This window comes from Mercenaria mercenaria, unplaced genomic scaffold, assembly GCF_021730395.1.
Source record: "Mercenaria mercenaria strain notata unplaced genomic scaffold, MADL_Memer_1 contig_4378, whole genome shotgun sequence".
Taxonomy (NCBI): Eukaryota; Metazoa; Mollusca; class Bivalvia; order Venerida; family Veneridae; genus Mercenaria; species Mercenaria mercenaria.
Window position 1 is genome coordinate 46,644 of NW_026462600.1, and position 16,711 is coordinate 63,354.

The window sequence follows — 16,711 nt, forward strand, 5'->3', positions numbered from 1 at the left end:
ACGGTCTTTTACACATACACCGTTGAGAAATCAGACTTCTATGCACAAAACGTACATTTAAAACACACAATGTTTTAAATGAACAGGACAGTGTAAATATAATTATGAATATCTAATACTCTTAATGGTTTCAAAATGCATTGACGATTTTAATACATATTACTTACTTTTGATACAGTACTGCCTGGTATAGTTGTGAAGACCCTGTAAATCAATAGTTATTATTTTAGGTAAGCGTTTGCCTTAAACATTATAGAAATATCAACTGCTAGATTAGATAACGTAATATTTAGCTCGCCAAATGGTAAAAAAATTAAAAATATATCTTGTAGCATATGGGAAATATATATTAGTATTCTTCTGTTACTATCATTATCAAGTTTTATTGCATTCCCTCTGGTAACTGAAAGGTTTTATTTGAACATACATATGACTAATTAAATCCAAATAGGGACATAAGTTTGTGAGTTCTTCACATACTATCTTTGTCATCTATAATTGTGTATCAAAGTACGCTAAATTCCAATTATAGGTAAAGTCAAACGTATTGTCTAAAATGTTAAAACGTTGAAAAAATAAGTAAAATGAGTGATGATTTTAGAAATCAGTTTAAGAATTATACATCATGTGCTTTTTACTATCAACCATGTTACATTTTTCCTTTCTGTAAAGTTGAAGTCGCCGTCTTTTATTTCAAAAAGTTGAAATATGTACAAGATGAGAAAATCGTGTTATAACTGGTCAAGACAAATGCATGGTTTTTGTGCTCTTCATTTAATATCGTTGTTATCAACGAATTGTAGTAAATTCCTATCTTAAGTTTAATACGTTTACTATTAATGGATCATAAAATTAAATAATTGTTTACCATCTTATAATAGCATCTTGCTAAACGTCGTAGAGACGGCTCTCTTGCTTTTGGAAGCTTGATGATGTTTCTTGCACCTTTAAACTGTCGCAGATAGAAATAAACTTTGTTAAGGTCCTCGTCAATTGCCGCACAGACAGACCATTTCTCGAGTTGTTCAGCATGTATTGCTAATTTCTCTACTTCAGTAAGCAAAGAACCAAGGTTCTGAAATATAATTCATGAAATTTTTAGCCTGATGCAAATCTTGTATTCAAGTTAGATATAGTATTTAATCAATGTAACAATGAAGATTTCTTAAAAATAAATGTTCACTGGTATCATGAGCGAACATATTTTTTTTCTGGGATGGTGCTGTCATTTGACAGGTAATTTATGAATAATAAATTTAATGAGTTAATAACAATGTTTAATAAGGATATACCTTGTAACTTTGCACACTTTCCAATAGGCAAAGAAACGTTAGGCCCCAGAGCATATCTGACATAAAAGAATGTCTTCCACTACTCCAGTTACTATCTAAAACAGTAGCTGAAATGTCGAAATATCCGAGATTAGAGAAGGAAAAAAAAAGAAATAATACTGTTCAAGTTTATTTCACTAAAGGTTTAAGTTAAAAAACTAATGATCAGCATCAAGATATACATACTTTCATAAATGAATTTTTTTCAATGTAGTATTCTGTAAAACTTATAACTGATCGAAGAAAGAAAAAAAGTATATTTAGACGACTGGACTTTCCAAGAGGAATTAGACGCTTAACCTAGAAATTATGTATAACAGAGTATTGCTATTCAATATGACTTTCATTTATAAAAAAGTTGATGAAATAGGGAAACAGTATTTCTTTGAGCATGTATAGCGCAAGTACGTTGACGTTACGGTCATATGCGATCGTGTTTTGATATATATATAATACGCTGTAGAGGTAACAAGTACTTTTATAACAAGAAGGCCAAGATGTCCCTAGGTCGCTCACCTGAGTAACACACCATAACAGTGTAAACATGTTTGACCTAGTGATTTCATGGAGACAAATATTCAAACCAATTTTCATTAAGAATAAAAAAGTGGCCTTATGAGTGTAAACAAGCATGTTCTTGTTCTTTGATTTGACCTAGTTTTTGACCCCACATGACCTATATTAGAACTTTGTCCAAGATTTCATGAAAACAAACTTTCTGATAACGAAAAGGTGGCCTCTATAGGGTAAACAAGCTTTTCCTTTGATTTGACCTAGTGACCTAGCTTTTGATCCCATATGACCAAAATTCGAAACCATCCAAGACTTCATGATAACAAACATTCTGATCAAGTTTCATGCACATCGAATGAAATATGCAGCCCTTATTGCCAACACAAGGTTTTCCTTTGATTACACCAGGTGACCTAGTTTTTGACCCAGATGAACCAGATTCGAACCTGACCTGGATTTTATCATGAAAATCATTTTGATCAAATTTCACGAATATCAAGTAAAAAATGCATCCTCTATTGCACATACACAGTTTCTTTTATTTGACCGGGTGACCTAGTTTTTTATCCCAGATGACCCATATTCAATCTTGACATAGATTTCATCAAGACAAACATTCTGACTAATTTTCATGAGTTTCAAACTTAAATTGTGGTTTCTAGAGTGTAACCATATTTTCATTTGATCCATTCACATGATTAGGACTGGTGAAGAAATAAAAATGCAAAACAATGTGAAATATAGCATTTTGTAAATCAAGGGCACATAACTCTGGTCCTACTTAACTGATTTAGCTCTTGAAACTCGTCCATGATCTTTTAATCATACACATTCTGTGTAAATATTATTTGGATTGTTGAAGAAATGAAGTTGCTTGAGTGTAAACAAGGGAAAATATAGCTATTTCTGTAAAATCAAGGGCGAGTAGCTCTATTCCTAATGCTCGGATTTCACTCATAATCGAATTCGTCTGAGATCTTATGCTCATACACATTCTGTATAAATATGATTTGGATTGCTGAAGAAATGAAGGTGTTATAGTGTAAACAAGGTAAAATAAAGGGATTTTTGATGTCTGATTTTGTTCAAAAATGAACTCATTCAAGATCTTATGGCAATACATATACTATGTAAATATGTTTTGGATTGGTGAAGAAATGAAGGTGCCAGAATGTAAACAACGTAAAATATAGTAATTATTGTAAATCAAGGGCACATAACTCTGGTCCTAACAGCCAGATTTTGCTTTATAATCAAACTCATTCAAGATCCTGAGATCATATACATTCCGTATAAATATGATTAGGATTGGTGAAGAAATGAAGATGCAAGAGTGTAAAAAAGTGAAATACAGCAAATTTTGTCAATCAAGGGCACATAACTCTGGACATACTAATCCGATCTAGCCCTTAATCGAACTCATTCGAGGTATTGTGCCCAAAAACATTGTGACCAAGTGTGATTAAGATTGCTTCAAAATGGTGGATGCTAGAGTGTAAACAAACTAAATGTGAACGGACAAACAAACGGACGGACGGACGACGGACATTCATCGATCCTAACAGCTCACCATGAGCCTTCTGCTCAGGTCAGCTAATAAGAAATATATATTCGTAGTTTAAAGTTTTACAAGTTGAGAGATTAGTTACTTTTGCACATTGAAAATCATTTATACACAAAAAGAAATTGTTCCCGCACGGAACTCTGGTGAAAGAAGAAAACAAAAGTACAAAATATAAAACATATTATAAATGCAAACAAATATTTTACCTTTGTAATAGCATCGTGTCGCTATCATGTATTCTTCAACCTTAAAATAAGCAATAAATAAGCTGCATTTATTATTTTACAAATGATTGATATGTTATATGATTATTTGTGACAGGCATTTCTTTGGAATATTTTACATACAAATGATCAGTTTACCAGTTACATATCGTTTAATAAATACACAGCCAGGGCTAGTTTCTGTTTGCCAGAACATTTTTAGCATTAGTATTGTATTTCAGATTTATTTTCAAAAAAGTATGTACTGATATTTGTGTCAGCGTGTCTAGAAAATAAATGTCACTTACGCTTTGTAATTAGGTAACGTGATAAAGATGGGATTTCAAGGGCAACTACAGATATTTATATTTTCGCAGCTACAAATAAGGGTTAAGCTTAAAGTATGGTTATCGAAACGATGTAATACTTATGAAAAAGAAATGTCTACGTCTACGTATAGTTAATTAAAGACAAGTGAGAACGTTTACATACCTGATTTAAAATGAATGCACAATCTTCATACCAATCCGACAATGTCTGATCTCCGACAGATCCACTGTGGCTGTTGAACAAATTGTCCACGCTTTCCATCGCTAGCAAAACTTTCTTTCTCGTATCTTTCCTAGTCTGGAAGTTCAAAGCCTTATAACTGTCTTCTATCAGCTGTCCTGTTTGTTTCAAGTCTCTTTCAACCTAGAATTTTTTTTTCCAGAAATTATACTTAAATAGCTTAATTTAGATACAACAAAACGATGTTTCATATTATCATTAGAATTTAACAAGATGATATATATATATATATATATATATATATATATATATATATATATATATGGCCAACCGACGTGACTAATTGATACCGTACATACGGAGAAAACAAATTTTCATAAGAAGCAAAATAAAAGTGTTTTCCTCCACACAGAACGTCTATCATCAATTCTCAGTTCTTTTGTCTAAACACCTAGCCTAACTCCGAAAGTGTGAAAATCTAAACAGCTTTTCCACAAAAACGTTGGGTGAAGTGTTTAAGAAAAGTATTAAAAACTGATAACAAACGCTTTTCTGCGAAGGAAAGCATTCATAATGTTGTCTTCGAGGTACTTTAATGTATGAAAATCCGCCAAGTAATAGGGAAAATATAGGCAAAATGTTCTCTGAACCAGGACGTTTCCTCCGTGTGAACGGTATCCAAAAAACCACGTTGGTTGGCCATCCAGTATATACACACTTAACGAAACTTCTAACACTTTCTCGATAGTTGTGAAAAATCAATATCTACCAATAAGTACCATCAAAAATGATATATGCGCTTTTATTAAAATCAAAGCATTCATGTAAAAATGGAAAGAGGTCGTATAATGACTTAAATGATATCGTTTGTCTAACTTTCAATATTATTTACGGCATGTAAATATGGCGAAGGGTATATTTCAATTAGTTTATGATTTCATGATTTAATCAAAATATTTGTTTTTACTTTTGACAGTACAGCATCGGCATTTATTAACTTGTAAATAAACATTTCTTGTCATGTCAGCCCTTTAATATATACCCAGTGTCTGTACACATGTTTTACTGCCTTCTTATATGTTGGTGGGTTTTTAATCGGAATCTGAAAAAATCCCATATATGCACACTTGTTTAAAGTATTCATTTGCAATTTTTCTCCACCAGGATTTTCTGTTGAGAACACAATTAGAGGACTTACGGCAACTTTTCGCAACTTTCCTGCTTTGGTGGTGAGCAAGATCTCAGGTACCCCTCGGGTATTATTTAAGGCATTAGTAGGCAACTGGGTAGTGTCACCAGCGTTCCGTAAATCAGCTTGATGACTCCCTCATATAAAATTTTTTTGTATCCCTAGCAAGGTTTAGAAACATCAGTGAGGAGGGGCAGGTGATTCGAAGTCAGAGACCTTACCATACTGGCAATGCATATGACGGTAACCTTTGCTTGTCGCCAGTTTGAGCTTTCATATCCCTTTCTAATATCGATGGCATAATGGAAACGGAAGACTGTTAAATCGTGTAACGCAGACTGCTTCTTGGAAAGCACTGAAGACCTTATGAGTGTTTCTGAGACCAGGATAATTATAATCAGTCAAGATTGCATGTCAATGCGATAAAACGTAAATTTACATTAATGTTTTAACGATATATACATATTTGCTAATACAGGTAAAAATCGCTCTAATAAAAAGGAAACAAAGTTAGTTTGGCTATGAAGACTAATACCATAATCATGAAAAGCATATACTAGTATAAATCAGTAATCTCACGTTTAAAACATCGCCATGACTTGAGCTGCTGTATTCGCTCCCTCTCGGAATGCATTGAGAATCAAATTCTTCATCATTTTTAACGGAAAAGCTGGAAATGTCATGAAGACTTTCATAAGGAAGACATGCCACGGGGTCAACTTCTTCAGGAGAGTCTGAACCGTCCACGTTATTCAGAGTATTATGATCTTGTGGAAAGTTTGGAATTTCAATTTGATGACCATCTAAAACAGCTGAAAATAATTTTAAAAAACGCGATTCTGAAGAAAAAGGCACAACAAAAAGGGAGGCAGTAAGAACTGAGTCTGTAGTCTAGCCTCACATATAACGATAAGCGTCTACTATTATTATCCAACCACTTCAATAAAATAGCTCGCTACAGGTGAATCTACTACTTTTAAACGTGTAAGCTTCATGAGCATGCTTTTGCAGGAACAGTTGAACGTGTAGGACTATAATTTTAACATAGCTCTCAACTGTGAACACGTAAAACGCTTATAAGCATGAAATCGTAACCTAAACTTTCTAATGTAAAACAAGAGGGTCATTATGACCCTATATCGCACACCTGTTAAACTTGGCATTGGAATCATCAAGATAAACATTCTGACCAAGTTTCATGAAGACAGGGTCAGTGTTAACAAGCTGTTCCTTTGAGAGGTGACCTTAGGCTAGTTTTTAACCACACATGACCCAGTTTAGGACTTGGCAAAGGAATCATCAAGATGAACATTCTGATCAAGTTTCGTGAAGATAGGGTCATAAATGTTGCCTCTAGGGTGATAACAAGCATCAAGATGAACAGCTTTTCCTTTCATTTGACCGGGTGACCTAGCTTTTGACCCCATATGACCCAGTTTTGAACTTGGCATAGGAATCATCAAAATAAATACTGTGACCAAGTTTCATGAAGATAGGATCATAAATATGGCCTCTAGTGTTAACAAGCACTTCCTTTGATTTAAAAGGGTGACCTAGTTTTTGACCCCACATGACCCAGTTTCAAACTTGGGCTAGGAATCATCAAGATGAACATTCTGACCAAGTTTCATGAAGATAGGATCATTAATGTGGTCTCTAGGGTGTTAAAAAGCTTTTCTTTTGATTTGACCTGGTGACCTAGTTTTTGACCCCACATAACCCAGTTTCAAACTTGGCCAAGAGATCATCAAGATAAACATTCTGTGCAAGTTTGTATCAAATTAAAGCATAAATGAAACCTCTATATGGCTGAAAGGACCAATATAGAAAATGTTGCCCCTTTCACTCTAGAACCTATGAAGGTATTTGGCCGGTTTTCAAAAGGAACCAAGATAACATTGTAACTTAAGTTGTGTGTAAGTCTGGTTAAAATCGAATGTAAAATGTCACTTCTATCGTGTTCACAAGGTAAAATTAACAAAGTTTGGCTCTTTCAGGGGTCAATCAGGGGCCGTATCTCCACAACCTAAGATTGGATCTGCCGGATTCATCATTGAATCCAATATCTAATGTGTTAAAGACATTTTGCAAGTTTGTATCAAATCAAACCATAAATGAAGTCTCTATATGGCTGCAAAAGCCAAAATAGCAATTTTTGGCCCTTCAAGGGACCATTACTCTTGAACCCATGATGGGCCATTTTTCGAAAGAAACCTAGATATTACGCCAATACAAGTTGTGTGCGAGTTTTATTAAAATCAATTGCAAAATGTGGTCTCTATCTTGTTCACAAGCCAAAAATAGCAAATTCTGACCCTTTAAAGGGCCATAACTCTAAAACCCATGACGGGATCTGACCAGTTTTCGAAAAGAACCGAGATATTATGCCAATACAAGTTGTGTGCAAGTTTTATTAAAATCAGTTGCAAAATGTGGTTTCTATCTTGTTCACAAGCCAAAAATAGCAAATTTTGACACTTTAAGGGGCCATAACTCTGGAACCCATGATGGAATCTGGCCAGTTTTCGAAAGGAACTGAGATATTATGCAAATACAAGTTGCGTGCAAGTGTTATTAAAATCAATTGCAAAATGTGGTCTCTATCGTGTTCACAAGCCAAAAATAGCAAATTTTGACCCTTTAAGGGCCCATAACTCTGGAACCCATGGTGGGATCTGGCCAGTTTTCAAAAGGAACCGAGATATTACATCTATACACGTTGTGTGCAGATTTGATTTAAACTGCTTGCAAAATGTGGTCTCTATCGTGTTCACAGGAAATTGTGGACGGACGGACGAAAGGCGATCACAAAAGCTCACCCTGTCACTAAGTGACAGGTGAGCTGAAAAAACAACCGACATGTGGCAAGCTTGTTTTAGAGCGAACACTTCATACTTGTATGTCGGCATGATGAATTCTTCTAAAAAGCAACTAATCATACGACTATATGGATACCTAATATACGCGCTTTTCAACACTTACAGACCATATCAAGGCAGAAGAATAAAACTTTATTCCACCGGCGGTAAGGGCAAGTTATTTACCTTTTTTCTCACAACCTCCATGAACTAGCTTTGCAGTAATGGACACATTGGATATTTGTAGCTGCTGTCCAATTTCTTCTTGTAAAAGCCCCATGCCATGATCAATAACACCTGTTTCGAAATATTCCTTCAGTTGTTTCTGATCGGAATGAGTCGCCGTTGGTAAAATAATACGAATAGATTTTTTCTCCCCTGTTCTGTTTTCTTGGTGGGTGTTGTCCGTAAAACGAATATCATCTAGACCATTTATCCTGGAACCATTCAAATCAGTCAAACTTCTTCCATTACTAAGTTCCGTATGAGAACGGCTAGGATGAAGAGCATATTGCCGCCTGTAAGCTCGTTCCTCTAGATTCACAACTGTAGTAAAAGACAATTAAAATTGCAGTTATTATCACGAAGAACATTTTACTGATATTTACTGGCATAGATCTCTCTCTCTCTCTCTCTAAAACGAAGATCCGTTGTTTGCGGGGAAAAAACAACCATCATCTTGAGAATTTCTTATGTTTGAAGTTACCATGTCAAACTAAAGTCTTCTTTCGTCAAGGGACAATACCCTGTATTTACCGTTGATAAGACATATTAGATATGCGAGTTTCTCTCCTTATCTACCCGTAAGGTAACATAACGTATCTTATCACCAATCATTCTGATTCATCAGATGTTCGACATGGTACCCGAGACGAACCGGGGAACCATGGTAGAGCTCTGCTATGCGAGAATGATCACCAATAAACAGTGCTGTCATTATCATCTATAAAAGAATAGGAAGGGCGAATGGGAGTCCGTATATTTAATGCAAAAATTTTATTGGATAACATATTTTCATGATCACCTCAAATATGAACAGAATCAATAAGCAACCTCATGAAAACATAGCTATGATGTTAATATGGTCATATAGATTAAAGTCATAAAAATCTTTTCTGCAGTGATATGTGAATGAAATTTTAATTGAAAACCTTCAAATTGTGAATTAAAGATATCCAAATAAGATAATTTTGATTCATCAACAGCTTATAAAACTCGATTTGTAACATTTAGTGTTACAATAACATTTTGCTTCTAGGCTTTCTTTCGGTGCGGAGATATCTGGTTATTAAAGTTCATTTTTGAGTACAAGCTATGAAATGGACTAAGGCAGTCTGACATTGTGGAAACTTTTACTTGCAGCAATTAAAAACACATGTATTTACAATATGTAACATTACAGAAAGAAAAGACAATTTAAGACACCAGTCAAATAATTAAGCACTAAATTTTTAGGTTTATCTGACCGCTATCTCATTTGCATTTGCTTAGTTAATTAAGTATAATATGTTGCGCAACAGAACATCTGGTTGAATATCAGTATGGATAGCGATAGCGCACACTGCATGCAGCTATGTAAATTCGCATTTCTGTGATCAAAAGTATTCATAAAAATTTCCGAAAAAGTTAACGTTATAGGATAGATTTTTAGTATAGAAATGTGATGATTTATTTAAAAATCTAGTTCATTTTCTTTCATTTCTTTTCATCATAAAGTTTTTCTTTTTATAACTGATCCTTATACAGACGCGGATACCTGCTGTGTTTACAAAAGATTTATGGTATGATCATGCTGACAGCTACTATACTTAACACTTTGCTATTAATCAGAAACACATTACACGCTTATACATGTATATACTAAGCAAAACAGACAACCTGCTATATGCCATTTTATTTTAAAATCAATATTACTGTAATACTAAAATCCATTTTAAATTAAAAGATATCAAGTTAAAAGATATATCATATCAGCCCATCGTTCACATTTAGACTTAGATTATAGTTTTGACAATTATTTGTTCGACTGTAAGCTTCGTAAACATGATAATTAAAATTAAGTACTCGAATCTGTGAGTCAGTAGTATATTTCATATACTTCCAGTAGTGCTAAATTTATCTATCAGTCAATTATATCATATAGCAATCTTGTAATACATATAATAACAGTAAAAATAACACAGTCTTATGTTCATATAGCTGTGATTTATTCTGTTATGCATTAATCTGATTCTAATGAATAACTGTGGAAGCGAAAACTGTAAAAGCCGTTAAGAATTCTGATTTTGTTAATAATTTCTATACTGAATCTCAAACGTTATACATTTTGTACTATTTTTATTTCGCAGGCACTAATATCTCATTTATTTCACTTTTACAAAAATGCAACCGATATATTCTGTCAGTCACAGTGTGTGTAGCGCGGATGTTAAATTTACAAAAACTATAAACTGTGATTATTGACATTAATCTGTTACATTCTAAGACCGAATATTTCAATGACACGTGGCTTTGACATTGACCGCAATACACAGTAATATTTGACACCAGTTTTTTTTTTACATAAAATAAACGATATGTACTGCAAAATGCGATAAAGGCAATATTTTAGGCCTATCTTTTTATTTTTAAACAGTCAAAAAACTTAAGCTATACATTTGTATTCCAGCTATGATAATTCTAACATCTTTGCCTCCACTACGGAATACTTCAAGCAAGACAGACACTCTTATCAGCGAACAGAACATAACTCGGACATTTTGGTTTTTAAATGCAAATGGAAGCAAGATGCTATTAAATTACTTTAAATATTTTTGTATCATCATTCTCTTTGTTTGTTATACTTTCACGTCATAACTGTGATAAAATTTGTTTCAGAGGAGAAACAGTATTAAATGTCCTTTAAAGTTAGCGAAAGACGTGGTTTGCTTGCATTTTATATAGGTTACATAGGGAAATACTATGGTTGATTTCAAATGAAATTGGAAGCAAGAAGAAATAGTGTTACATTAATAAAAAATACTCCAGTGGAAAGATAAGAAAATGAATTTTATGGTAGGAACAGTGATGAATTTAAATATTAAAGCAGGAAATAAGAATGGTCAAAACAAAATTTAATCCTTCTATATTTCAATGTAAATCAGAGGTCTGTCTGATATCAGAAAGTCTCTGCAGCGGCTGTTCTCGCACCCCGCTGCGGATAGCTTGATAAGACGCCTAAGAAGAAAAAAGTTGGGTATGACCAAATTACTTTAACGAATACAAATGAAAACAAATTGTGCACAAATAACATATTAAGTAATTTAGTGCGCTATTACCTTACTTGCGATCACCACAAGACTTTAAAGAAACGGTAGTGCATTGCCGTAGGTCAGAAAATAAGGATCGAACTAATTTACTTGAATATATGAAATTAGGTATGGTTTTCCCGCTCAATTCATATAGTCCAGACCGGCGGAATAAGTAAACGTATATTCAGCTACTGAATTTCAAAGCGCTTTGACCTGCAAGATTGAACAAGGTTCTGCATTTACTTGGTTGTGTACGAGTGTCTGTGCAAATTGACCTTGACAGCGATATTTCTCATAGAAGTTAAATTTAACAAAAGGTTAGTCTGGTCGACATTTTACAACGACTGAAAATCAGGCATAGTTTACATTTATGCCTCGTACAAAAAGATTGTTGCACTGTTTTTTCTTGTGGTTTACATTAATAATAAACTATGATTAAAAAATACATTTGTATTAAAAAGATAATAAAGAAAATAGGCATTATTAGGTGATATCATATTTGTTTTTGCCTTGGACTATTTTATTAGCATCGGCTTAGCGGCCCAAGCCAATTCAACAGACCTCAACCAATTAACAAAGCCAATATGAAATAATCTAATAACTTAATCACATATTTTATTTAGGAATAAAAACATCAATAAGCCGACTGAATAACCTTTATGACCTATGCGGATGTAACAGAAAAAGAATATATATTCTGAAAATGGAAATAAATAACGAGTACTGTACCTAGTTCGTCCATAACCTTCCAGAATGCGTCTTGAAAGATGATAGTATCAATTTCAACATCTTCACAACCGTCAAACAACCTAAAAGCTGTCTGAAGTCCATGGAGCTGACGTGTAAGCTGGCCACTTCTGTAGTCACGTAAAAGACTGATAAGGGAGGTAAGAGATGTACATTTTATATGCAGTAAGATACATTTTTGCTCCACCCTGATAATATGCCTACCCAGAGCAAATAAATCTTTTAATGTCTGCTGTAATATTTCTCTTATTTTGTGCAAAACACCATTTGGCACATCCTCCTCCAAGCCAGATTCCTGATTGTTTATCAGTTCGTTCAAACGTTTGACCAAAAACTCCAGTACTTTAGCTTCTTTGTCAGCTGTGCAATTTTTTACTTCAATGACAATTTCAACAGCTGAAAATAAACAATACATAATACATGTATGTAATATTTATGATGCTTTCATGTTATTACTAATATTTTGTTTAGTTATTTGGGTAATGGAATTCCACGTATATTACATAGTATAAGGAACATTCAACGGGAAAATTTTCATGATAAATAAGTCATGCCGTCGAAATTGCAATGCGAGTGGTAAAAGAATTCATAATCGTTGCGTCATTATCTAATCGATCAATTATTTACTAGTTAAAATATATAACCTTGTTTCATATATGTTCGTATTCTCGTAAAAAACTACTTTCGATTTACAATCATTCACAAGAAGAAGGAAATAGAATAAGATAAAACACTAAACACTAGGACAACTTTAGAAAGTTTATATTTCGCCGTCAACAAATGAACTAAATGCAATGTAACGTAAGCACATGTATAATATCAGGGTAATTTAATACATAATGCAACCATTTCTACAGATTCTTTTGAGATAAATTTATCAGTTAAATCTTTTATCAACAGTCAAGTAATATATAAGCAGACTCGGGAGAGGTCAACCCTCAAGCCCCCTAGCTCGGGTGTAAGCGGCAGACAATTGGATGGACTCTAATCAAATTCTTTATTTAGCAAATAATCAAGGCTTTCGAGTTGTCTATCTTCTGATTTACCACGGTTCAGAGTTCAGTTGCGTAGGAATTGAACTACGAGGGCGTTAGCCCGAGTGGTTAAATACTGAAGCATCTGAACGATGAACCGTGGTAAATTAGACGATAAATAACAAGAAAGCCTTGATTGTTTTCATTCTGACATGCTCATTGATATATTTTAATAGATATTATACTGGACTTCCTTTACGCGAGGAGTAATGTATCGAACGTCATGCGGCAATATGACGTCAATTATGACGTCATAATGCTCTCTTACCGGTCCGCGCGTCAACCGTTGTTTATCGCAGAATATATCGAGCTTGATTTTCTTCTTTGTTTAACTGGAAATCAAATCGAGCCATGTTAGAATTATTGTTTTTATACATGCAGGGAAAGGGGATTTCCTGAACGCCAATGATGTGAAATATTTTGATTAGCCGAAAACGTGTACCAACTTTTTCTCAAAGTTACAACAGCTTGCAATGTTATACAAACGTTACAAATGACTAATAAATAGAACTGAAATATCTGACATAATATTGTACATATATGTAATTTATTGTAACATATTCTAGCATAAAACAGCTATATTTGCCGTTTTCTGGGGGTGTTTTCACAGGAAAGAAAACGTGTGTGTTAACGGAGAGATTCTCGTGCTCATGCGATGTTAACACACCTTTGTACATATACTCAGTTCCAAAAGAAAGTGTGCACTTTTTAAGTTTAAATATTTCAAAAAATTCCCCGACGTTTTTGTTTCATTTTTTCATACACTAACTCTCAGGTATAACTCAAAATCTAAAATGCGCACCAATTTGTTTACGAACTGATTTAAATTTTGGTACCAAACATTATAAGTTTTCATGAAAATAACCGAGAAAAAATAACAGAAAACTAAGTGCACACTTTCTTGTGGAACTGAGTGTATGCGCGTTCCATGGCAATGCGTAAACGTATTACGGTGTAATATCAGATAATTCAGAAGGAAATGACGTCACCGTGATCAAACAACGCTAACATTCCCGCGCGTTTAATGGACATTTATTGACTTTGATGGACAAAATATTCATTTCTTTAACTTTTTACATGGTAGAATAGCTTTAGCGCATGTTCATTTCGTCTTATTACATCTGCAGAAATCCTTGGGATACATTGGTACCCTCGCCTTCCGGGCTGGAGCACCAACCGATCCATGTGTTATCCCTACATTCGTTTACTTTTAAAATTATAAGTTATAAATTGAAATTTATACTCGGCATATGACCTCAATCGCATTACACTAAATACTACATCTTATTGTATACCTATAGAAATTCTGTCAAAAATACGACTTGTATTTCACAAGTTGATATTAACAGGCAGAAAAAAATTCCGTATTGTACCTTTTGTATTGTATGTTGCCGGACTACTTCCGTTTAATATGCATGACCTGACTTATTTCTATAAACAGCGCACATAAAAACTACACTCAGTTCTATTTTAACATCGATAAATATTGAAGGTTTCGTTCGATAACAAAACAACAAAGTAAAGGTGGAGGTATATTCTAGCATAAAACTGCTGTTATTGTCACTTTTTGGGGGTGTTTTAACAGGAGAGAAAACGTGTGTTAACAGGGAGATTCTCGCGCTCGCGTGCTGTTATAACACCTGTTTATATATGCGCGTTCCGTGGCAAAGCGTAAACGTATTACGGCCCCAAAACGGATAATTCAAAAGGAAATGACGTCAACGTGAAAAAACAACGTAGACTTTACCGCGCATTTCATGGAAATTTAAAAGGGACAATATATTCATTTACTTGGTTTTTACGCGTTTTATGCTAGAATAGCGTTAGCGCATGTTCTTTTCGTGTTATAACATCTGCAGAATCCCTCGGAAATCGTTGGTACCCTCGCCCTAACGGGCTCGGGTACCAACCAATCCCTCGGGATTCTGCAGATGTTATAACACGAAAAAACATGCGTTATCCCTACATAATAAAAAGGTCATTATGACAGTAGCTAGATATGAGATTTTGTATTCGGCTCTTGCTGATTTTGCAAGGTCGGATCACACTCGACGTGTGTGCGCCTTGTGAGATCCGACCTAGCAAATTCCCCTCAAGCCGAAAACAGCATCCCAGATCGAGCTACTATTATATTAACCCTATTATATTAGCTACATAAGAAGTGCTTAAAGCAATCTATGTATCTCAGGTATCGGCATTGTTGTATCTCTCATACTGTTGTTTTATACTTTTGTTACAGTTTACCTCGAATTCTAGAAGTTGAATATAGTTTGAAATTTTTATATTACCTGGAACATCTACTGAATTTCCTTGTTGCAAATTCGAGTCTATACTTTCGAGTTTCTGCATCATTTTATCCAATTTGTTATCAAATCCTTCGTGATCTGAAATGATAGATATAACATCCTTAAATATGCTGTTATACTCAAGTGGAACTCGCCTCACAAGTACATTATTATAAACATTGATCCCTTTTCATAGATGTCAAATAGAATTGAATGTTTTACTGAATATATTACTTTTTCGTGCTCTTTTGTGGTTCGTTGAAAAGTAAAAGTGGCTTATTCGAACACTTCATAATGATAGGCGTTAATACACATTTAAACGTGGTGATGTGAAAAGTTATGAAGATAATTGTAATCGGAAATACTTCAATCATGGCGCATTTAATTGTAGAGAATTTCTTTTTTTTTACCAAACGGCATAAATACTGTGACATACTTATACCTCGATCATCCTCTATATGATTGTGAATACTACTGACATGAATAAATACTTTTAGTACGCAAAAAGGGGAAAAGTCCAACAGGAACAGCCACTTCGAAGAACGCAGTCGCTCAAAACAGCACTCCAGATGGAAATAGAGCTACATGTAAATGCATGCACAACGATGGAGTACATGTATGCATAAGCACAACTAGATGTAAACAAAACACAGAAGTAAGAAACAGACAAAAAAGTCCATGAGGAAGGAATAAACCAGGGTGCCATCACAGAACGGTCTGCTGGAAAACCGCAACGGAGGATATAAGCTAGTTTACTGGCGCAAAACCTCTCTCTTTGTTCCTATATTACAAACCAGTTTAAAAAAAAATACCCTCTTCTAGCTGAATCGCTTACACAAGTAACAAAACCCACAAGTGGTTTTGTTTGAACGCATTGTAAAACACATGTAAATATATATATAAATCCAACACCTATGAGACCGCAGATGTATGTATTCAATGCCTTTGTAGAGGTCAGAGCACAAGGAGAAACACCAGTAAAGATGAAAGAGGACAGGAGACAATAATTATTAAACCAGTCCGTTCGTTGAGAGGGATTGAGTCCCCCCGACAGTCCCGTCCTGGCAAAGTCAGATGGGAAAGCGTATTAACCAACTTTTAAGCCTACAGTACAAGTACGGAATAACACTCAGTTACTTCATTTGATATCAATTTTATCAGGTAATATCTGAGGCTAGTCTAACACT

At 34.3% G+C, this 16,711-nt stretch overlaps 1 protein-coding gene across 2 annotated transcripts in view; it reads right to left on the reverse strand.

Moving 5' to 3' along the window:
- Nucleotides 1–15,644, reverse strand: part of LOC123524895 (helicase with zinc finger domain 2-like) — a 47,996-nt gene extending 32,352 nt beyond the window's left edge. Inside the window, exons 1-9 of one of the 2 annotated variants that reach the window (XM_053535025.1) lie at nucleotides 15,528–15,644; nucleotides 12,188–12,601; nucleotides 8,355–8,714; nucleotides 5,890–6,113; nucleotides 4,104–4,304; nucleotides 3,615–3,654; nucleotides 1,293–1,399; nucleotides 869–1,075; nucleotides 168–204 (exon numbers count right to left, since the gene is read on the reverse strand). In XM_053535025.1, coding sequence (XP_053391000.1) covers nucleotides 168–204; nucleotides 869–1,075; nucleotides 1,293–1,399; nucleotides 3,615–3,654; nucleotides 4,104–4,304; nucleotides 5,890–6,113; nucleotides 8,355–8,714; nucleotides 12,188–12,601; nucleotides 15,528–15,591 — 1,654 coding nt within the window. In that variant the 5' untranslated portion in view covers nucleotides 15,592–15,644. Of the gene's footprint in view, nucleotides 1–167; nucleotides 205–868; nucleotides 1,076–1,292; nucleotides 1,400–3,614; nucleotides 3,655–4,103; nucleotides 4,305–5,889; nucleotides 6,123–8,354; nucleotides 8,715–12,187; nucleotides 12,602–15,527 lie in introns of both variants that reach the window. The other variant, XM_053535024.1, reaches the window with a different exon arrangement.
- Between the last annotated feature and the right edge of the window lie 1,067 nt (nucleotides 15,645–16,711).